The sequence below is a fragment of the Columba livia genome, chromosome 6, assembly GCF_036013475.1.
Source record: "Columba livia isolate bColLiv1 breed racing homer chromosome 6, bColLiv1.pat.W.v2, whole genome shotgun sequence".
Taxonomy (NCBI): Eukaryota; Metazoa; Chordata; class Aves; order Columbiformes; family Columbidae; genus Columba; species Columba livia.
The window spans coordinates 36488510-36513229 of NC_088607.1; the positions used below are offsets into that span (position 1 = coordinate 36488510).

General features: G+C 42.8%; 1 protein-coding gene across 1 annotated transcript in view; it reads right to left on the reverse strand.

The window, feature by feature from the left end:
• Positions 1-3397: 3397 nt before the first annotated feature.
• Positions 3398-24720, reverse strand: part of PTEN (phosphatase and tensin homolog) — a 47267-nt gene continuing 25944 nt past the window's right edge. Inside the window, exons 5-9 of the mRNA XM_065068157.1 lie at positions 23441-23679; positions 17751-17892; positions 15714-15880; positions 7833-8057; positions 3398-6957 (exon numbers count right to left, since the gene is read on the reverse strand). Of these exons, the coding sequence (XP_064924229.1) occupies positions 6772-6957; positions 7833-8057; positions 15714-15880; positions 17751-17892; positions 23441-23679 (959 nt within the window). The 3' untranslated portion in view covers positions 3398-6771. The remainder of the gene's footprint in view (positions 6958-7832; positions 8058-15713; positions 15881-17750; positions 17893-23440; positions 23680-24720) is intronic.

Here is a 24720-nt window from a genome sequence, read left to right on the forward strand (position 1 = left end):
TTCAATAGGAGGCCTTTGAAGAAGACATCAGAAGCTAAGAGAAAGCAGCACATGAAGAAATAATCCAGTAGCAAGATATTTACCAGCAAAGGAAAGTAGGCTGTACGGCACCAGGTGTCATCCCTCTATGCTCAACATGAAGTGAGGACATCACTGGAGACACATTGCAAGAAGTGGCGTTCCAGGTCCATAAAACAGGATACAAATACACGAGCCATGAGCTTGGGTTCTTGTACAACACCTTTCCTTCCCTTCTGCACAGCAGAGCTGAGTTGAGAGCCAAGAGTACAGAATAACCCTCCGGGGTTAAAATAATCCCAACCTGGTAGAAGCGGCTCCTTCCTCTTCTGCATTTCCCAGTTCAGTGCTCCCCATCCTCTTCTCTTCCGTGGGGCTGCAGTTCATCCAGGAGGCCACCAGGAGCTCAGTCCTCTCCAACACGGCCCAGCAGCCCACCTGCAACTCAGATCTGAGCAATACTCGACCTCCAAATGACCAGAGTGACTTCATGGTCTATCCAGAAATGTCATGAAAGAGCCAAGTCTTTCCCAAGTATGCAGAGAAGGATAACTCTCCACTTTGCTTGCGAGTGGGTGCTATCTGTTGACTTTCATGGCTGTACAACCTTTATGTGGGCTCTCCGCCATCCTCTGATGCAAATGGCAACGTCTTCCTCAGCTGGCTGTGGTCCTATAGCCACCAGCTGCCCTGTTTCCATAGTTTCAAATGCCATTAAAGCAAACAGTCCCCAAGCCGACCTCCCAAACTCACCTCCCACCCAAACTCAGCCCTGCAGACACCTCTCACGCCTCTCGTCAGCTGTTTTACACCATCTTCGCAAAACCTCAGCAAATCTAAACATGTGCCGTCACCCCTCGTCTCACATGTTCCGTGCCTCCACCCATGAGCTTCCTCTCTCCCATCACCAAACCCTGCTTTACGTCAAAGACTTTGCCTTCTTATCCCCAAACGCATTAATTTCCATTTAAAAAGCTCATTCGCGCGCCTATTTCCATTACAGAATCTTCCCCATTTTTCTTCTTCTGCCATGAATATGTCACTGAGGACGGGCACCCCCACATCTGTCCAGCCCGCTCAAACCTCCTAATCCAGCATCTCCCACCTGTTTCCAGCCCCTTCATCTTCCAAACCCCACTTAATCCTGAGACTATCGCCTGCTTGTTGACGGCCAGAAAAGAAACAAGAGCCGCAAACAGCCTGAATTATACGAAGGGTATGTTCAAGTACAAACTTCAGCCTCCAAAATATCTCTTATCAACTTAAAACTCTCACACGAACAGGCTTTGAAGTGGGAAAACGATGCACCGTGAAGGCAAAGGGACACGTATTTTCACCATCTGCTTTGCTGTAGTCAGTATAATTCATACAGAAACGTTCGCAGCTGGAAAACGCAGCCTAGGAGGTAATTAACAAATCACATCCATGCACTCATCGTTGCCGTTGGGTTGAATAAATGCATGTGGGTTAAATAATAAAGCAATAAATACAATAAGATCAGCGGCTCACCAAGGCAAACGCGTTTGCTGGACTCGCACAACCCTGAAATTTTCAGAGCTATTCTTTTAAGAAAAGCAATCTAAAAAGCATTTCTCCTTGTTATGCCTTCAGACTAAAGCTTTATTGAAAAAAAAATAGTAAAAATAAATAGACAGAAAATAATTACCTGTCCTACATTGCAACAAAGATACCAGCAGGTAGAAAAATCAGACGGCATAGAGGAAAGGCAGAAAATTAGAAGAAACACATAGAAAAATAATGAAAGACCATAAAAAAGCCCAACAAGGAAAAGTCTCAAAGCACAGGGGGTAAAATATACCAAAAATGCAAAAAAAACCCCACCGAACGCCAAGTATGGGTTTCTATTGTAATAGATAAGTAACTTCAAAAATCAATGTATTTTCTCACCTGCCTAACACGAGACACTTTCAAATGTATGAATAAAATGACAAGGACTACCCAGAAGGACAGAGGTGGAAAGCAGGGAGGGGTGACAGAAAACCAAAGACACAGATGGACAAGCAATTCATATTCCATTTTTGAGAAGCCATCTCCCAAAAATCAAGCCGGCTCACTCCACGACCTGCCCTTCCTTTGTATCAATAGCCTCAACCTGCAGGGATGGCTTCTTGGGCTTGTTTTTGGCTCTGCTACCAAGGTAATTCCTTCTTAAAAGAGCACAACCCTGGCTGCAGTATTTCTTTTAAAAAACGATGCCGTTGATGATTAACAATTGCTCTAAGTGCCCATGCGCACAGCCGGAAATGGAGAAAAATGAACCTCTTTTTAATAGAAGCAGCTTTTAGCTTCAAGTCGACAGGACGAGCATAAGGAAAATAGAATATCCACATCGCAACAGCACTTTTCACCTGTCTTCAGTAACTCCGTATATATAGATCCATATATTCGCAGAAGCTACTCAACGTATCAAACACTGTTCAGGCTATTTTCCCTAAAGCTTCTCATCTTTCCTTCCTCCGCGTTCCCATTTTCTGGATGAAAACCAAACTTACCCCAAAGAAGAAATGTATTACCAGAGCGGGCAGCAGATGTTAACGGGGTGTACAAACCTGTGTGGTTCACCTGGAGGTGCCGGACAAGAGCTCCAGCCCCAAAGCTCCAAAACTACCTTCCGCTTCTCTTAATGGCAAAGAGTGGAACGGGTCACAGCGCAAAACCGTTACTTGGTACGTGTGATTTTTGGAGGTGCTGAGACAGATGTGATACAGGGCTGAGGTTAACACCGGGTGGAAGGAAGAAGGAGTAACCAGTTACCTAAAGGCGCCCGATTCGGCATCCCCGAGGCTCTCGCCGTCGCTAGAAACATAGAGCCCATCCATCCGTCTTGCTTTCCTAAAGCTCAAGAGCAACAAGAGACGACCGCATGTTTTACATAAAGTCTAGTTTGAAAACAGATGAACAACAAGAAGAGCAAAAATCCCCAACTACATACTTAATATATGTAGCGAGTGGAAAAAAAATGCACTCATTGCCCATTTAAAGCTACTTTAGGTAAAGATTTCTCAGGTTTGAGTCGCATTTCATTTTGCACTGGTTCTTGTTAAAAAGAAGGTAATGTGCATTTTGGAAAGAGTTCTCTTACTTGGAGACGACAAATGGTTTAGTTCCCTAGGAAAGCAGTGACAGCACCGTGGTGAGGGGTTTGATCTCCCGCACACAATCTGCACTCCCAACGCCAACACTCGTTCAAAGCTTCCGAACATAAAAGGGAATTAAGCTGCAGCTCCCTCAGAATCCCTTGATGCACAAGGAGCATCCTTCGCTCTAATGATCACGCTCGACATTTCACAGCTCCCCAGCAGAATATTTTAGCTGACCGCTGCCATGCTCAAAACACTTCAATAAAACGCCCACACGGTGACAAGAATGAGACTTTAATCAGTTTTAAGTGGAGTTTTAACACTAAGAGATAAAGGGTTGTTAAACACAATAACAAACGGACATCTGATTTGTATGAGGCATTATCCTGTACATGTCATACTTGGTTTTTGTGTATTCTCAGTGCATAGCATTACACACAGAGCCACTGTTGCACAGCACAATAGTATTTGAAGAGGCTGAATCAGAGTAAGGCTGCTTAACAGACTGATTTTTCTCTTTTAGTATCTATATATATATATGCTATATGAAAACAGACTGAAAATTTGAACCGGCAGAGAAAGGCAGCTCTGCCAAACGCTGCAGTTGGAGCCCCTTTTAGTGCACAGTTCCACCCCATCCATCTGCATGCACGACACTTTCTAACAGTATTTAAAAGGTAAACGAGGCACTTCGTGGCAACCACAGGCATCGTTAACATATTGCACACGTTGGCTGTGACTAAACATGGAACTTGCACACTAGCATCCTATTTTAAAACAAAATAATTAAGATTTCTTTTTTTGATGCCGCATGTAAACTCCACTTCGGTTTACAATGTGTGCCACAGGAACCGATCCGGATTATGTGTACAACTGCCCTTTAATAGCTGTGGCTGTATTTTGAGTGGGGCTACCAATGACGAGGGGATGCTTCAGGGCCTTACAGTAAGCTCTTACCAAAGTGATGCCTTCAAGTAGTTTCAGACGTGTAAGCTGTTGCACATCCAAAAAGGTTGAAGCATACAGTCCAGAAACTCGAGGAGAGATTACCTACAGAATGCAGTTCAAGCTAATTATGAATACTGTCATAAATAAAGTTGTAATAAGGACTCAAAAACCTTTCAGTCATAGTAATTCTTGTCAACTTCTATGGGGGTGGTAACTGAAATAAAGTATAGGAGAGTATGTATAATATATATTTATATATATAATATATATATATAATGCCATTTTTTTTCATTTCCAATGACTACACCATAAAATGTAAGCAAGGCTTCTCAAAGACATCAAAACATTCAACAAAAAGAAATCCAAACCCTCATTCCAACCTTCACATTCCAAAGGAAAAATAACAGTGCAAAAGCCCATCGCGTCATGATCTCCGATCCGGCCCTCAGCGTTCCATACCGGAACCGCACCCATCCAAATCTAATATCCGAGTGGGACACGCAGCAGCGTCGATATCCGAGTACTTTTAAAGCATAAACAATTTTGTTTATTAGCCAACAGAACTTTCAACTGTTAAAAAACAGACAAGGTGAAACATGATTTGAAGGGTAAGAGTTAAACGTCACATCCCAAGGTCACCACGTCCTGCTCGTCAATAAGAGTGGGATTAATGAGCGCTGGAACCAGCCATCTTGATCCATTAAGCTATTAAAGTCTAATTAAACCTATAAGTCAGAAACTATGTATCAGCTTTGTTAGAATCATGAATCTGATGAGCAGCATTGACCAACAGATACCAGAAATTAAAGAAGCACTTTATACCTTCGTTTACCAATAGCAATTACTGGAAGTCCTGCCTTGTCTCATTCCAATTCTTACCATTAATGCTGTTGTACAGGGCCCTTACAGATTCCATACGCGGTTGCCATCTGGGTGAGAACACAGCTAATGAACTTAAATGTCAGCACCAATAAGTTAATTAAAAGGGGGGGAACATGTATTACATCCTAAAAAACAAGTGTTAATTTGGGGACAGCAATTCATGGTATAGAGAGAACAGTCTGGTCTGCAACAGTAGTTGTGCTCTCAACTCACCTGCAGTCTGGGCATGTCCATTACTAATATAAAGCAAAGGTGAATCTCAAGCCCTACTACTGGCTGTATCTATGAACTAATACTACAAAACCGCCCGTTTGGGAATCTCATTTGTTGGGCAGTTTGGGTTTTAACAGCAAACAATACATCTGGGGCAAACTCTGCTCTTTAAAAGTACACGTCTTCATATACACAGAGTGTTGAGGATTTACTGCAACACTGGTTCCCTCTATATCGCGTGTAACGTCTGTTTTTAAAACGCTGTAGGTACTGAGTATTCAAGTAAAATTCCCTAACAGTTAATGACATTTTTTTTAAAAAAAGAAGTGTGCAAAACTGCAAAACTCATTGTAATAGAATGTGTAAGGTCAAGGGGGTGGAACGGCTGACAGAGGTTTGATTGAATAAATGCATCGTAAATGCATCATAAATCTTCAAAACAAACACTAGCCTGGAGAATCTCCAATTGAAATTTCCTGTGCACCATTACAAAGTATTTTTATATTAATGAGAAAAAAAAGCTTGCAAGGCAGCACATGAAGTATTCACAGCAGGAATATGATTGAAAAACTAACGATATAAATGTAAGATGTTGACTGATGTATGCACTAATAGCATATGACTTTTAGCACTGGCCTTGATTACATAGGAGATGGAGCAGCCATTACAATTCAGAAATAAAAAATACTAATAAAATCATTCTCAAATTTTTTTAACAGTTTGTTTTAAGCCCGTATTTTAGTTTCTAGCCTCCACATTTGTATGGTTAAGTCATTGTTGCTGTGTTTCCTTTCTGTGACCCCAAGAATGTTTTTCTCCCTTCATTTGCGGGTCTTTAGGATGTTGCGAAGGTTCACTCCTGCGCCCCGAGACAGAATCACTCCCTCTAGCTGCCTTTTCTAGCACCATTACACTGAATAAAAGAAAATGCACAAACAACAAGCAGTGACAGAGGCGACTCTTCAATTGTCCAGGATGAATTACAGTAGCATGCTAAAGAAAGGTGCATGTAAATAGCCGGATATGGTACAGAGGCCAAGCTCCAGCAGACTACGTTCCTTTCCGAGCATTACTTTCCATCCCCCATCCAAGATACATGCATTAGAATGTAGCAAAACCTTCTAGAAACATCTCTTAGCCAACTGCAGACTTTTCTGTTGCCACACAAGTGCAAAAAAAGGGGCAGGATGTGAACCTGTATATTTTCCAAACTTCGGTTGGTGACAGAACACAAAAGGAAAAATTCCTACGTATACACATTAGGTCTGTCTCCACTTTTATAAAACTGGAATAAAATGGGAAAGTGCCACGTTTATAGTTCCTAATTGAAGTTTTAATGTCCTTTTGACACAAAAAGGTATATACATATCAGAACTACGTAACCTTTTGTTTTTCCCAACTGGACAAGTGTCAAACCCTGTAGATTTATAGGGCAAAATAAGATTGGTCAGGAAAGAATTGTTCCTATAATTGGTAAGCTGACACTATGTCCTTTTGCCATTTAAAAAGGTCCTTTTTTCAGTTTATTCAAGTTTGTCGCTCTTCATGGTGGTTGGTTGGTTTTTTTTTTGTGTGGTTTTTCTTTTTTTAGCTCCGATAAAAAAAATATTCAGACTTTTGTAATCTGTGTATGCTGATCTTCATCAAAAGGTTCATTCTCTGGATCAGAGTCAGTGGTGTCAGAGTATCTATAATGATCAGGTTCATTGTCACTAACGTCTGGTGTTACAGAAGTTGAACTGCTAGCCTCTGGGTTTGATGGCTCTTCTACTGTTTTTGTGAAAAATAGCTTCACCTGGGGAAGGAAAAACACAACATTTAAAAGGAGAACCTGGCTTTGAACAGAGCACAGCTAACAATTCAACTTTCAACAGCACGTTTGCTTTTGCTACGCTGAATCACGCGAGTGCTCCTCTCTGGAAAGGACTTAAAAAAGAGCTTTTCTGAGGTTATCCAGCCTCTCGCTACCACCCGACAAAGGTTTTTCAAGCCCAGCGGAGGGAGTTGTGTGTATCTGCAGCAACCGCCGGCACCACGGGTGACAGCAGCAGGACACGCCGCGCTGAGTGTTGTGACAACCCTACCTTCTAGACCCCTGTGAGCACGGAGATTGTAGTACGAGTACACAGGAATGACGAAAACACTCTACAACTGGTGATGTGGGTGTTAAAAGTCCGATCCAAGCAACATCCCAACAAGCAGCCATGACCAAATGAGCACTGCTGGGGTCTGACTGGTATTCAATGAGCAAGTTGGAAAATGCTACAATTCTTTAAAAAGCTTTTTCCACTTTTAGAAACAAGCGCTGGCAATGGTTTATCTTCCTCAAAGCTGAACTCACAGGTAAATCGACTCGGGAATTGCTGTGTAAAGCTCAGAGCTCATGGCAATGCAGCTGGAACAGGAAAGATGCTCCATGGGTCTGTGGTCTCCTACTACTCGTCTCTAATGGCATTAGTAAACAACCCAAACCCTTTACTCCCGGTCTCTTAACATCTTTCCAAAAAGCAGATAAACCTACAAATCTAGAAGCTTTGCTAAGTGCTGGCAACACTAATGCACAAATTCTACATATTTTCCATTTCAGATGGTTCCTCCATAAGGCAAGACAGACAAATGAGACAACGTCATGCAGCTTTTCAGCTTTGCGTACACATAATGTATACTGACCTTGAAGTTTGGAGAGAAATATCTGTTGGCTTTGTCTTTATTTGCTTTGTCTAGATCGTTTTTTGTTAATGTAAGGATTAAATATTCCTTATCATTATCTGAGCGCTCTGTACTGAAAATACCATCAAGTTCCTGATCTGCAACTAGACTTCCATTTTCTACTTTGTCTGAATTTTCATCCAGTCCTATGAAGAATGTATTTACCCAAAAGTGAAACATTTTGTCCTAGGGGAGGAAGAACACAAAGAACAAGCTTGCTTTAGTATTCACTAGCGGCACATTAACTTACACTACTATAATCATCTGGTCAAAAACAAATCAGTAACGTCAGCAAAAACTTGTTTGGACAACAATACATCATTGGTTACATGGCATGCAAGGACATTTTCACCAGTTCTCCTAGACAATATGCAAACCCTGCATTAATCCAACTCAATTTTAACCAATTAAGCTTTCAGAATTCACTCCTTAAGGGAAGCTGATTTTAAACCAATCATACCTACAAAAAAAAGAGATGACAATAAATTAAACAAGTGTTTAACTTGTAATCACAAGGCATAAAGAGACTTTTTTGCTTACACCTTGCCAAGCGGTAGCCAGACCCAACAGAACCAGCAAACCAGCTTCAGTAATATTTATCAATAGAAAACACCCTCCCCCTTGGCAGAACACTTGATTTTTATACAGAAATCGCTGTAATTGAGCAAAACCACCCTACAAATGCAGGACTCCCATGACAGTGGATTCATTAAAGCTTTGGTTTCTACCACCCAGATGTTTGCTGACCAGTACCAAGACAGAGTCAAACTCTGAAAGCATCTGCTGTCCTTCTACTCAACAGGAAGTTTTAATGAGAAGATGAGGATGAAGATGATGATGATGTCATCTGACGAGACAACAGTTTAATTATACTAATTTGCCATACTTTGTCAGTCAAAGATGATGTTTCCGAGATCAACTACCGCTAGCAGGTTGGTCCTGACGACCACATTAAGCACTTCTCCTTCTGAAACTGAGTTCCATTTACCTCCTCTTGACAAATGAAACCTCCTGTTTTGCTCTCAAATGAGTTTTCAGGCAAAAGCTCCAAAATGCAACCTGTCAGTCTTCCCACAGCAGTCAGTATTTCTGCTCCAGCTGCAGGGCTGACAAAGCTAGCATATACCAGAACCTAACATTCTTGATATCATACAGCACCACAACAAAAACCGATTCCTTCTGAGCTAGCTGACCTATTTTGGTTTATCAGACAGATCTAATTCCAACTTCTTATGGGAAAATCCAGGTCCGGCCCCATTTTCCTGGCTCTTCACCTCTGCTGGTAAGTGGGGAGGGGGAATCAGAGGGGCAACAGAAGTGGTTCTGGTGTGCACCATGGGAGACGCCCTCCTGCTGAAGGCAATTTGGCACCCACAAAACATCACAACATTCTCCTGGGCCATGCAGAAGGGGGTGGGGAAGTGCTGCACTACTGTTTAACTTATATTCTTCTTCCTCACAAATTAATAAAAACATATAAGCACAGAAATACCAGGAATTCAGAAGTGTCTGATGAAACAACTTCTACCTGTCTTCTCCGCCAAAGACCGGTATAGACTACTTTTCAGTATTTTAGTTAAAGCGTAAAAAACCACTTCCAGCTTGTGTGCCTTTCTGTGGGATTGCAGAATCACTTGGGTTGGAAGAGACCATTAAGATCATCGAGTCCAATCATAACCTCACTCTAGCACCAAACCATGTCCCTGAGAACCTCACGTCCGTCTGTCCAGCCCTCCAGGGATGGTGACTCCAGCACTGCCCTGGGCAGCCTGTTCCAATGCCCCACAGCCCTTTGGGGAAGAAATTGTTCCCAGATCCAACCTCAACCTCCCCTGGCGCAACTTGAGGCCGTTTCCTCTGCTCCTGGCGCTTGTTCCTGGGGAGCAGAGCCCGACCCCCCTGGCTCCAAGCTCCTTTCAGGCAGTTCAGAGATCAGAAGGTCTCCCCTCAGCTCCTGTTCTCCACGACAAACAACCCCAGTTCCCTCAGATGTTCCTCAAGCACCTAAGAGACTCCCAACCTGTAAGGACGTGCAACGGGCAAAGACAAAAGTAATTCAGTCAAACACCTCTGGTAGTTAAGAAGTTACCTACTTCAACACATGCCTCTCCAGTACCTTTGGGAATCAAGTTAATCTACAAAATTAAGAGGCTGTAATTACTGTTGTCTTGGGAGACTTAACAGATGTTTGCCACTGCCCCCAAGTCCTGCCAAGCCACAATGTCTGCGAAGAAGCCTTGCTGGATCTCATCCAAGCTCTTGTTAGGCCCAAACCGCTCGTACACTGAGCACCCTCCTGTACTTTGCTAACATCATCTCAGAAACAGCCTTAAAAACGCCTGCCCCAGGATCTGGAAAGTAGAAGATGAACATTCTGGGCAAGAGCGTTTATCCTTCTGTAATGATCCAACAAGTCATCAGCCTGCCTGCTGCTGTCTCACGAACAAGATCCCCAGAGGGATGTCTTCAGAGTAACCTGCTCCAGGTTCATTCTCTGCTGAGATGATGAGTCCCTCAAAAGATACTTGGTCCTCCATGGAGATGAGGTGGCTACTCCTGTTCAAACCAAAAGACTGGTTCAGGTCAAAACAGAAACAATGAATGGCATCAGCTTTCCAGCTGCAGACCAGGAGGGATGTGAAGTTCAGGTGTCATCTGCAATAAACAGTGGGAACAGGCAAGCCTAAAGTGATCTTTCCAGCACCCAACGGCTCTGTAAGCAGGTAGGTACACGACCTGCAGTCTCACCACTGCTGAAAAGGACATCCTTCCAGTGAGAATTCAGAGAGGAAAGTGGATTTCCACACCACAACAACCTCTTGTAGCTGGGGTGATGACACTACTACATTTCATTCTTCTTTCGGACCCCAACGCAGAAGCAGCAATTACTTTGGTGCTGGTCCTCAGTGCCACCCATGACACCTCCAGCACGGTCAGCAGAGGAGAGGACAAACCTGATGGAAAATGGCTTGTACCAGCAGCGCTGAGGCAATTCTGGAGGAACACAGGGCCAAAGCAAACAAGGCCACCAGATGTCAACCACTGCCAGCAGAAGGCATGGTCTTGTCACGCCTCACCTTGAACTCCATCAGGTGGGGCACAACCAGGAAGGATTTACTTGGCACTTAAGGGCTGGCCTAAACAAGCAACGGCAGGGATTCAGCTCTACCAACAGTCTGGAGAAGACAGATGACAAGCTTCTTACCAGCCATCTTTTAATCTGTTTTCCTTGTGATAAATTTGTAGAAGTCTTCAGGGACTCAAACTAAACAAAGCAACTTGGCTGAGCTGGTCATTTATCCTTTTATCTCCCTCCAGCTTTTTAAAGCATCAAGTTATTTTCCTTCCTTTCCCACTACACTAACTTGATTAGCTTAATAAACTAAGTTCAAGGGTACTGGAACATGGCACAGCCACTCAAACTGGTGGTAGACTTGGTCATGTTTATTAAAGTTAGCTCTTAAGGCTGATAATTATGTCACTGCTTTCACTGAAAAACAAAACTCATGATTTGAAGTGAAGGTTCAGCTAAAGCATCAGGCTACAAGATACTTAAGTGGGAACTAAGAAAGTTGATGTAATATGGGCCAAAGATAGGAAAATCAAGGCATGAACTGAACTTAGGCTTTAGAGAGCAAATCAGAATAGCAGATCAAGTGCTCCTAGGAACATAGTTTAATGAGCAGGCTTCCGGAAACAAGTATTAGCTAGAGGCTTTTTTTGAATGTGTTTTGCTTCATTTCCATCACAGGCATCTGCCTTCAATTTACAAAAAAAAAAAATCACAGATGTGTTTCTTCCCATAAATCTGTATCATAAAATCTATTGTGCAGTATCAGACACTTGAGACAGACGCTGATTTCATCACATTGTCTTGACATACAGTACTTATCCCTACTACATGCAGTTTCGCATGTCTCTGAGCAGCAGAAAATACCTCACTCTAGAGCCAGTATCTGTCTTTAACTGCACACTGCCATCATATCCAAAATCATTTAACCCATCAGCCAGGAGTTCGCATATCCTCCTGAGAGTTTAATTTTGCAAAGAGATCTACAGACACTTATTATTATTAGGTACTTGATATTATAATATTATTATTATATAATTGCACTGCAGTACCAGCTAAGGGTTTTGGAGATGCTATCCAGCTAGAAGAAGATGGAGATGGTGCTTCAACTTGTTCCACGCTGGCCTCGCAGCCTTCCCGTCGTCATGGTGGATGGAACTTCTTGTGCCATCTTCAGATCAACAGTTGTTGTTTTCTGACATTTTCAGCGTTTGCTAAACAGCAAATTGCCCAAAGTGCTCTTGAACCATAGAGCAGAACTTCTCATCTGTACAGATCTCAGACAAGGCTGTCAGTGCTGCCTACGCTACAGTCTGCGTATAGAACAGCAGTGATTCCTATAGAGGAACCCCACACCAGCATTCCCTTCTCATCTACACTGGAAGGACTCTTGAGAAAGGTCTCCTTTACCCCCAGGCTCTGCAGGCAGGAGGATTACGAGATCTTCTGTATTATTTTTGAACAGACCCTCATTGAACCAAGTGATATAAGGATAATCTGAAATACTTTAAGATCATCACGTCAACATCAATAACTGGAAGAAAGAGGCTTCACACAGATACAAGGAAACAAACTTAGACTGCAGCAGCAGTCTGAGATGGAGAAATAGCCGAGATACAAACCAGAGAAACAAAAAAGCATGCTCAATAACCCCCTCAAATTACTATCTTCCACCCATCAGAAATGCGGACATAATAACTGCACTCAAGCCATGTTGTTCTCATATGAGCAGGAATTTCATTCTTGAAAGGAAGTAGCTACATCAGACTGGAAAAATGGTCCAAGAATTAAAAAAAACACCCAAACTTGATTAGACAAGAAAAGACCAAAAACTTGGGGACTTAATAAGTGATGCCAGGTTGTACAAAATATGGAAGAGCTGAAACAGGGTAACTTTATTTTGGAGCAGCCACCCTCTTAGCAGCATCTCCCAAGCACCACTAACCCTTTGGCTGAGGTCAGCTCTCGCTAGCCACCGAACTTGCTTAAATTAAGTTTTGCCATCCAAAAAAATAAGTAAAAAGGATGCTAGACTGCTTTAAATTTCACATTGATACTGCAGCGATGGTGCTTAAAGTCACTTGGTCATTCAAGCTTGTTTTGGTTCATGCACAATGATTTTATCCGAGGAGAGCTGGACCAAAGTTGAGGAGAACCCTGCACACTAGGGAGCTCTGCAGGTAACACAGATGTTGTGCGGAGGATTAAGAAACTCAACAGCAAGCACAGGGGAGTGAATACAGAGCGCTTCAGCTGAGATTGGTGGGACCAAGCAGCAAACCAAACCCAGCAGAAGAACACAGAAGGTTTCTTTATCTCCGGAGATGACACAGAACCATTTTCCAGCCTGAGGCTTAGAACAGATTGAGAATTACGCTTATTAATTAAGGTTAGTCGGTTTTTAGTAGTTAAAATGCAGACTGGTAGATGGGTGATGCCTTTAAGTGTGTGCAAGAAAACTTCTTTAGTGGCTACCTACAAATCTGCTAACAGAAAACCTTGGAAGAGCAAGAACCAGGCAACAGACCCGTTCATTCCAGCTTTCATAACACACGTGAATAAACCAGAACCTCTGAAAGGTAAGACCCTGCTAGTCCTAATTATGCTGTTCTTCGTTAATTAGGTGATCGGCACATATTGGTGACCATCTCCAAAATGTGACAAGTCTCCGCATTGGACGGCCCTCTCTTTTGGGATTTTGAGAAAGAACTGTGTAGTCAGTTTATCCAGAAAAGGAACAGGCACGATGTGAAACAGTTGTACAGGGAAATGTGTTCAACTCTGTGCCAAGGTGGGTTTTCTGCCACAAATATTCACCTTGGCTCTAGTCCCATCTTAGTCACTTTACGTAGCAAGTTGTCAAAAGACCATGTGGAAGGGTCTCCTCTGGTGCCAAAGCACGTATCACAGACAGAATAGTTCACTAATTCTCAACATGAAGATGTCAGCACCAGCTTTATAAAACAGATTAGCATGCTGACACCTGAGAGGATCCATGGACCCACTCTCAGTTGGTGTCTGCACTTAGGGCTAACGAAAGTGGTCTTACCAGAACCATATTACACCATATACTTCTTGTCTTTCGGCCTCCATTCCTACCCAAGGTTGGGGCAATTAGACACTAGATTCAACAGATCTTTAAGGCAGATTATCAAGGTGGTTTCTCCACAAAATACTTCCGTCTGGTGAAGGGACAGTTGATTATCTCTCAGAAAAAGCTTGTAGGCGTGGAAAGAAGGGCTTTCACAGCACAGTTACACGCTCTTTGCATTTCTGCAGACAATTCTATGCACTCCTGAAGACAAAATTTGTGCTACAGAAATGGTATATGATGAGGAGCTCCAGTTTATGCTGGTACTGGATCTCAGTGCTCTCTAGAGAGATAAAACAGGAGTTTGTTCCTGGTGCTGCAGAGTCGAGATCCAGCATCTGAGCAAAATGCTTCCTACAATGCCCATTCACAACCCATCTATTATGAAAGATGGTAAAGAAACAACAGATTTAGAGATAGGACAGAGACCGGATAACACAGAACCTTGTCTCAAATGTCTGGGTTCTGTTCCATCTCCTCCCTGCCCACAGCACCTATCTGGGTGCTCCTTCAAAAGTCCCTTCTCAGAAATGGCTCCTGTGCATTAAAATTATTGATATTTAAAACTGCAATGTTGACTTAAACTAGAATTTCGACCCCTAAAATGCTCTGTTGTACAGTTCTCTGCATTGCATATAGCTGCACTGACCAACTCAAAACACCTCATTAAACAGGCAGAAGAGGAAAACATCCCAATTCATAAACCGTTTTAAAATGTCTGCATACATCAGCACACAGCAAAAACAAGAATACAATGCTTCCAGCTAGTGAAATTACAACATTAAACTAGTTAACAATACCTTGTAACTGAACAAGCCCACAAACTAGCGTGCATGGGTATTTACACACACAGGTACAACCTGCGTGTAGCTACAAGACTGTTATCACTTACATTTGCCTCCCAAGCCACTCTAGCATTGTCTTATTTTTATGCTTTGCCTGTAAACAGGACTCGCTCAATGAATGCTCTGGAGTTTCAAACATCCATTAACTAGTGAACAACTACTCATAAAGAATTTTAAGCAGTAAATACAACATGGTCTCATCCTCACCTTGCTCCACAAGCACTAGAACTACTGAAACTGCGAGATTAGGCATTCATCTTTTAAGAACTTGCTGACTTTGGCATCAAAATCAGTTCTAGATCAATTTACAACTGAGACACTGATTAAATTCTCGGTTCTGAGTGTATTCTCTAAAGGTCTCATGGAAGCGAGAGATGGCCGAAGAGATTGCAGAGATACTTCTACAAAGTGCGTAGGAACTTGATTATCTTGGAAATTCAATCGAATTGGACAGATGGGTTGAAATCAGCCAACAGCACACAGACAGGATCTGCTGTGCCTGCCCAAAGCTTAGGAAAATCTAGCGAAGAAAACAGCTGGAGTTAACTTGCTCAGTATGCAAGTCTATTTTTAGAATGAGAATGTTTCTTCCTCAATTAGATTACTCACTACTACCCAAACGACTGCAACACGTACCCAGTGTCATTTTTACCCAACCTTTGTACATCATCTCACGTACTCTCAAAATATCCAGCTTGCATTTTGTGGTCGATTCTCTCCTTGGGAAAATTAGCCATCAAAGAATTAAACACTGTGATTACACATCACTGGAGAATAAGCGACACCCCAGCCCTGTATCAGGACAACATTTTGCAGAAAAGTGAGAGAAAACCAACCTTTTTCAACATCTTGTTCTGTTTGTGGAAAAATTCCACTTTGATATCACCGCATACCGGCAAAGGTTGAGGGAATTCAAAGTACATATACTTGTCTTCACGTCTTGAGGGTCCTGAAGGGGAGGTGAATATCTTTACCTTTAGCTGGTACACCACAAACTGAGGATCTGCGTGGCAAAACAAAGCGTCACTTCAGAAGAAATGCCTTTGAGTGTCAAAAAGTACAATATTAGTATTAAAATCAGTTATGAGGGACGAGATTTTGAAAGTTAAATAAATACCTATTAAGAGTTAAGCACCACAGGGCAAACTTTATAAGATGTTACTTGAAACAACCTAACAGGTTTCTGTCCTTTGTAGGAATACTCTCAAGCTACCATAAGGTTCCTAGAAAATTGCTGTTTCTTTTTAATATAATAAGAAATGACTATATGAGGAGACAACTTGACTTTTCCTTGCATATTGCGTCTCATCTCTATATTATATGGATGTCACTGGGGGGTTTTAGTCTTTCATCTCTTTCCATCGCAGAGTGGGCAGTCGTGTCAGAACAAACTGGTTTCTACTCTTACACAAACGGAACTGTTATACACATTAAAACGAAGACAAAATTTAACATGAATGCACAAACCGACCAGCACCGCCAGACTACACAGACCGTGAGTCTGACCTGTAAATCACCACCACCAAAAACCGCGGTGCTTACATCCCTCAGAGCCATGAACCCCGGGCATCCCTTGGCTTTGCCCAAGAGGCACAACCCTGCCCAGTGACTTTAGAACAGAAGGAAGACAACAACAAAGTCAGATCTAAAGTTATCGTGTGTTGGTAAAATCGCTACTGTCACAGTAGATAATGTGAGTAAAGAGATAACATAACCACTGGTTTCACATCCTGAAAAAGAAATATCACTGAAAACTCCACAGAAATGTAAAATATTGCACTACACAATTGAAGCTGATAGTTACTCTGCCTTCTCAGGTGCTTCACAAATCTTTCATTTAGCCCAACATCCTACTGTGAAAATAGTCAAACAACCTACTGCTCATGCGAGCGATTTGTACTTGTAGCTGGATTTCGCAAGTATAGCACAGTTTATCCAAAACATTAAATAAGTGGTAATTGCAGAAATCTGCAACCTCCGCACCTCTACCCTGGAGGCAAAGGTTTTTTGGCAGCGGCTCGTCCTCCTGTAAATACAGCGAGCCTGACAAGTTGCTCGATTGCTTCTTGTGCACGATACATGTTCAGGTGCTGCCTTACAATATTAATTGTGCAATTTTAATCGAAGCCACAGGAGGCACTGGAATTAGTAACATATTGCAGCAAGTCCCATAGCAAAGCCATTGCAGAGCCTTTTTCCACTAACAAGAAAATGAACAGGCAACCCTAGGCAGTTACTGCCCAGAAGGACAGACATGAATTTGTATTTATACTCCAAAGTTGCGAGCAATCTGCTGCTCCTCACTAACACGTTGTGTAACAGCAAACCAGGTTAATCATTTACAGGTTTATCAATTCTTCACAAGCTCCGCACAAAGAAAAGTTTATTCCAGTGTTAATAAGGTATTTAACCCATTGAACTTCTTGTTTTAAAGAAAACATCATGGGAAGAATGATGTTGCTGCGTTTGAAGCCAGCACGCCATTAAGCATGTGTTTTTCAGCAATTCATGTTTCCTCAAGAGTTGCTATATTAAAAAAGACTTTTTACAAAAGGAATATCCAAATATATTTACATGGCATCGCTAACCTTCAAACTATTACATACTTCCCATTTTAAAACTGTAGTGACACAACCGTACGAGTCCTTCACAGGCTTCAACTTAATTACACCTGGGAGGATGCTATTATAATATTATAATGTATTAATTATATTTTAAATATATAATATTATAATAGCAGACAGACTGCACTAGCCAAGCAGGTTTGGAAACGTCAAATCTTCTCCTCTGTGTCACACAACCAAACCGAGTTCACGGGTCACCGCGTTTCCCGGTGAGAACTAACGGAGGATAACGGGGTGTCGGGTACTTACTGCAAGTTCCACCGCTGAACATGGGAATTGTTTCAAACATCATCTTGTGAAACAGCAGTGCCACTGGTCTGTAATCCAGGTGGTTCTTTAACAGATAGCTATAGTAATACACGTAGCGCCTCTGACTGGGAATTGTCACTCCCTAAACATAGGGAAAACAAAGGTTAAAGCTATCATTTATTAGCATCACTCGCAGAGCTCCTGCCCACTGCCTCAGAAAATCACTGAAAGCAAATAAAGCACCAATGAAAAGGTAGCTAAAGCACCTGGAATAAACCACCGCGCTTTATGCGGAATGTACATCTGCAGCAGCTATGCAGGAGATGGAAACACTGAGTAAAGCACCTGAGAGCAGAGCTGCACCGCGTTCTGCACGGCACAGAAACCCAGCCCCACGTGCTTCTGTGCAGACACTCCGCACCACCCTCAGCAACTCCTTCATCCTGCACCACCCTGAGCACCCTACGGACATAAAGACATAACCCAGCTCCAAACCGTTCCCAAAGACGGCCTCTGTACGCGCTCTCCCCTTCCCGAGACACGTGCCCACGCCCCCTGTTTGCACGCAGTATCTAACACCAGGCGATTAATTACCAAGCAGTCCCCAGCACCCAATGAGCAGGGCACTGGTGTTCCAGTTACTTTAAACATCGACCTCAAGTAACAAGGCAAAGAATGCAGATTTTTCCATACAGAGACCCTGAAGGCCACCATTTCATGCTGCTTTTAAGCAAGTTTTTAAGCACCGATACAGGAATTACATTTTGACAGCAGCTGAAGTCGGAAGGTTCTAACTCTGTTTGCTATTGTCACTCTGCTCCAGACTGGTGCTGCCTTCTACTGCAAAATGTTTTCACAAAAGTCAAAAGTGGAAAGTTTCATTAACACGGGCTCAATAGCCCAAACTTAAACGAAGGACTTTACTTCAGGGTTGTAATTCAGCTAACACTTGCTTTGAGAATACAGTACCAAAGAGCATTTTAATTACTGAATTTAAATCAAACTTCAAGTAAAGGAATAGTTTTAAAGCTCTTATATTTTCAAGCAAAAGTGATAAAGTTGAAAAATAACTTAATTCCCTAGAAAATGCGTTACATGGCTTATAACAAGCCATACTACACACTCGCAACTGTGTCAGTAAATAAACTTTCATATTAAAACTAAATGTGAAACTGCAATACACTGGTTTTTATATGAGAGTCTATGAGCATTTTGGTCAAGAAACCGTAGAACGCGGTATTTCTACAAACTGTTCCTTTTAATACCTGCTTCACCTTACAAGAGCCATAAGCTAAGAGCAGCTAGAGTACTTTTAATTTCATAAGCACCTATCACTTCCCAACCCTATTTAAAAACAAAAAAGTAATTGTTTCCTTACCACTGCAGCTGTTTCTAAATGGCAGAAAAGACTTTTCCCTACAGCACTTGTACAACCTTCTTCAGTAGCCCAGACTGACAACACTTTCACCTCAGAAGACATCTCCGCGGTTATTAGACCCACTTCTTGAGGGAGCTTCGCCGTTTGCTTCCCTGGGATCCGAGCCTCATGACCGAGAAAATCTCATCAGCAATTTGCCAAGCAGAAGAAAGCCATAAGGAAAACACAACCTCCTCTGCTCAGAGATTCTCCGAGTTGTGAAGGATTGGCCCCATGGAGAACACTTTTATAACGAGCTGATGTTCCAAGAGGTGCGATCAATCCCCGCTTTTACTCAAGAAGAATAAAGAACAGGGAAGCTGGGAATAGAGTGACTGTCAGCAAGTTTGCTGCTGACACCAAGCTGGGAGGAGTGGCTGACACTGGAAGCTGTGCTGCCATCAGAGACCTGGACAGGCTGGAGAGCTGGGCAGGGAAAAATTTAATGAAATAGAACAAGGGCAAGTGTAGAGTCTTGAATCTGGGCAGGAACAACCCCAGGTTCCAGTATAAGTTGGGGAATGACCTATTAGAGAGCAGCGTAGGGGAAAGGGACCTGGGGGTCCTGGGGACAGCAGGGTGACCATGAGCCAGCACTGTGCCCTTGTGGCCAGGAAGCCAATGGTACCTGGGGTGGGTTAGAAGGGGGTGGTCAGTAGGTCAGAGAGGTTCTCCTGCCCCTCTGCTCTGCCCTGGTGAGACCACACCTGGAATATTGTGTCCAGTTGTGGCCCCTCAGTTCCAGCAGGACAGGGAACTGCTGGAGAGAGTCCAGCGCAGCCACCAAGATGCTGAAGGGAGTGGAGCATCTCCCGTGTGAGGAAAGGCTGAGGGAGCTGGGGCTCTGGAGCTGGACAAGAGGAGACTGAGGGGGGACTCATTCATGGGGATCAATATGGAAAGGATGAGTGTCAGGAGGATGGAGCCAGGCTCTTCTCAGTGACAACCAGTGATAGGACAAGGGGTAATGGGTTCAAACTGGAGCACAAAAGGTTCCACGTAAATTTGAGAAGAAACTTGTTCCCGGTGAGGGTGGCAGAGCCTGGCCCAGGCTGCCCAGGGAGGTTGTGGAGTCTCCTTCTGTGCAGACATTCCAACCCGCCTGGACACCTTTCTGTGTAACCTCATCTGGGTGTTCCTGCTCCATGGGGGGATTGCACTGCATGAGCTTTCCAGGTCCCTTCAACCCCTGACATTCTGTGATCCTGTGATTTTCTCCTCAAGAGGCTGACATTTCCCATCAATCACCATCATCATTCTTTAAAAGGACATTAAAGAAGCTTCTTTAGTCCCTATGCCATAGTTTCACAGGGCCCTGCCAAGCTGTGCAGACATCACAAAAAACGTCAGGTGCTGCTTCTGGTTCTCCTCTCAATGTAGCACAGGTAGTATTATGAAGAACAAGCATTTTTGGAAGTAATCTTCCCACATTCACTTCAGTAGCATGCCGTGCTGTAACAGCAAAGCCAAAGCTGCAGCCTCAGACTAGGCTTATGGCATGAGTTTAGGTTTAGCAGAGGCTGTCGCCTGAGTACAGCGAACGAACGGGCATCACAACCGCTCAGCTCTGGCACATCAGACAGTGGATTTCTACCCAGCTCTAAGAGCCATCCTGAGACTCCCCCGCACAAAAGCACTGGTTTCTATGTCCAGTTACACCACTGTTAGGAGCTGCTCCTAAAAATGCAGCAGTCAGTATGATGCTCCAATAATGCTCCTGAATGGATCGTCTCGAGCTCAAGCACTTGAATGTTGCTCCCAGCTGATATCAACCTGTTGAGTTTACTCTTCCTTCCAAGACTAATCCTCACCATAAAACCTTCAGGGTAAAAGTGGGAATAAATAAAGACCTTCTCGAGCTGTAGGAAGGTAAGCTGTCAGTCAGTATTTCAGTGTTCCTCTTAAGGAAAAAACAGCTGATAAGCTAACCAGATCAAACAGCGGAAGCAGCAGCTGTTTTAGAAGACTTTGGGGTTGACTTCTCCCTCAGCTCTGAAAATGAGCTGGACAATTACATTTCTTCATCCATTTCAGAGAAGTTTGTCTCCCTTGATTCCAAGAGAAAACAGAAATCAGCCCTGTTCTACTACAGTGGTGGTGACTGACAGACACAACCATTGAGCTCTTTGATTCTTCTTTCTAATGTTAACCATTACCTTCTTCTGAATAGGTTCCCCCCCGACTATAATGAGTTTCAGAAGCCAAAAGAGTCAGCTTATACAGAGGAAAAAACCCAACCAAACACACACAACAGGTTTTCTTCTTATTTTCTTATTCTCCACCACCTTTCCCAGGACAACAGCACATTAACAGACTATCGAGGAACTGTCAGCCTCATCTTCAGCAACTCTCACTTGATGTCGCAAACGCCTCTGTGAAGCTTCTTCCCTCAGCAGGCACTTGGGAAAAGCTTGCTACACAAGTACTCGAGGTTGTTCTCTTGACCAATTAGTCATATTTCCTCTTGCAATTAGACTCGCACTTCCTGCCAGCACCGACTAAACCCTCTAGAGAATCGCTCTGCCATGTACCTCAATGGCAATGGCGACTTCAGCTATACTGTTCTGAGCAGCTATATGCATGTGCACCTTGTGCTTGCCTTAAACGAGGAAAATTTAGTACTTCATAAAGCCAGTTTTTCTTCATCATGCATATTAGGTGCACAAAAAAAAACACAACAAAGAAAGGCATTTTCTTGTCCCTAGGTGCAAACAACTCTTGTGATGCCTCATTTGCTTTGAGTTCAGGAAGTCGGTTACATAAAGGTGTGGTGAAGCATCAAATCAGAGCGCAGCACTCGACATACAATGCTGACATACAGGCCACAAGGGAAGAGAAAGCTCCCAGAACCTGCACTGAATACCTGTTTATAAACACTATTTTAAGAATTATATGAATCAGATGCTGCCTGCTGTCCACATCAAGATAGCCATGCTGAAGTAGAGCTGGAAAAAAATCAAGTCTCCCAGTAGAGACATCAAAACTAAACCAAAGTTGCTGGTTACAGACAATATTTACAGTGAAGCTAAACAAGACTCTGCTATTCCTGTTTATTAAGCGCTGCCTTACCTCAAACGTGCCAGAGGTACCACTGCCGAACACCCCACTGACCTTACCCTCAATACAGGAACATGCAGAAGTACACCCCTCTTTTTACAAAAGGCAAACTGGGGTACGCCACATTCACCATATATTTGTGAATTTTTGCCATTTTCAGGATATTTTATCCAGGTCTTTAGATAATTGCTATCAGCAGGAGGAATCTACACTATTTGTTCATCACACAGCTCATTCCTATCCGCTATCCTACGCTCTTGCCACAAAGTTTTGATAGGAAAGCTTCGTGCTGTCTCCACTCAAGTATTATACCACAACTATATTCTCAGCAGTACATGGAATAACAGCTTCATCTTGTGAATAGGGTAAACTAAGTTATTTGCTCCTTGCAGTGAATTAACAGCCAAATTGTAAAATTCCTCACGTGACACTTCTGCTCTCAAGAGCCTTCAAATACGAAGCTCCACTTATTAGAGGTGTACGCACTGTGAAATTAATACTTTATGCAAATATTACACCTTATTATCTAGAGAGGATTTCAAATAGGGAGGTTAAATTCCCATTAATGAGGCATGACACACTGTTAGCGCTAAGTCTGCCTGTACCACTGACAAGGAGGTAACAGAAAGCTTGTGCAGTCATGAGCATCATTCCTCTGAAATGAAATCCTCCCATTGCTCCTCAGGAGAAGTACAAGAAAGTACAATAAATGGCAGCATCCCATGAAGGAGGCTCCAGGGCAGCCAGCCTTTTAGTGAAAAGGGCTATCCAACAAACTCTTCCAGTAGGGATATTCAACTGTAACAACTCCGCATCTCCAGACACCACCACAGAAGAGAACCTGAGGAGATGAACCACTCACCCACTCAGGCAAAACGAGCTAGAATAATCCTCTTATTTGGGCTGAAAATGCTGAAGGAGAAAGGGCATCAACTGCCCATTTGCTGCAACACACAGCAGAATGCTATTCAAAGGGCTATTTGAAACAAACTGTCCAGATCTTCTTGAACAGGAGATGGAAAGAACAGACTGGTTTAGTGTTGTGACTAATTGCTACAGCTCCTTAGGAAAGCTTTTTCGCAGCTGCACTCATGTCAAAGCGAAATCAAGCCCGTTAAGAAATATGTTTCATCAGTTGTTTTAACGGGCTTGACTATTCAATGAGCACAAGGGGAAAAGCATAAAGATACAGGTACAAGAACAGAAAATAGCCCACCTTCTTGTCTCTGGTCCTCACTTCTCCGTAGAAATCTAGGGCTTCTTGAGCCTTTAAAAACTTGCCTCGATGCAACAAATATGCACATATCATTACACCAGTTCGTCCCTTTCCAGCTTTACAGTGGATTGCTGCAACGTGATTGTCGTCTTCACTCAGCCATTGGTCAAGATCTTCACAAAAGGGTTTGATAAGCTCTAGCTGTGGTGGGTTATGGTCTTCAAAAGGGTACTGTGCAACTGCAATGAGAAGTACGCAATGATCAAAACCTCAGATTACAGCAAACTCAACCAGACAGATCAACTTTGTGATAAGCATGCAAATAAATTAACTTTCCAAATAACCCGCCTGTCTTATATAGAGATAAGTGTATTTTTGTATTCCAATATTATTTAGAAATGTACTGCGTATCATATGCATTGCAGATATTTATCTAGTAATTCCAAAGCAAGCATCTTGCTGCATGTAGAGATTATTTCACACCCCCACCGAAATGACTGGAACAGGCTCTGTGTCTTAAATGGCAAATTCTCTAGAATTCCAGAGTGGCACAAAGAATAACCTTGTGAGAACCCATTGCTCCAGCAATAATTAGACTACCTGCTGAGAGAAAACAGGCCCAGAGCTCAGTCACTAATCAGACAATGGGAATTTTGCTGAAAAATTCTGAGCGCAGTCAGGTCTACATTGGGAACGAACTCTCAGATTTTGCTCAAAGGGGTACTGAGACAAAAACCCTGCAATTTCCACATTAAAAGAAATGTAACTGAGAAAGAAATCTCATGTAAGGCACTTGCAATACTTGGAGGTTTTAAAGTCAAACCACTGAACTACGTTGGCCTCTTCTTATATGGATATATACACACACAAACATTTTCTTCCATCTAGAGATGGACAGAATTTGAAGCAAGCGTGCGGGAAATGGAAGAAAACACAGGAGAGTGAAAAATGAGCCATAAGCAGAAAGAAGCAGGCAGACCTCTAACACCTGAGATGAGATAGATGACAGACTCTGCCTGGCACAATTACTGTGCTAATTCCATCAGGAGAACAGCACTTTTTATAAAAGCGCACCCCAATTCTCAATCGCCAGACTGGAGAATCTTATAAATATAACTCTGGTTCATTTAATAATTCTCAGCTAGAAATACCATCTCCTTTTCTGGTCTAAAAAGGAATACATTTCATTCTTTGGCAAGTGTTTGTATTAGTTTTGTAAGTACTAGTCCCTTGTCGCGCAGGCCGGGCTCTTTGTGATGAATCCCCAAGGACTCAGGGAG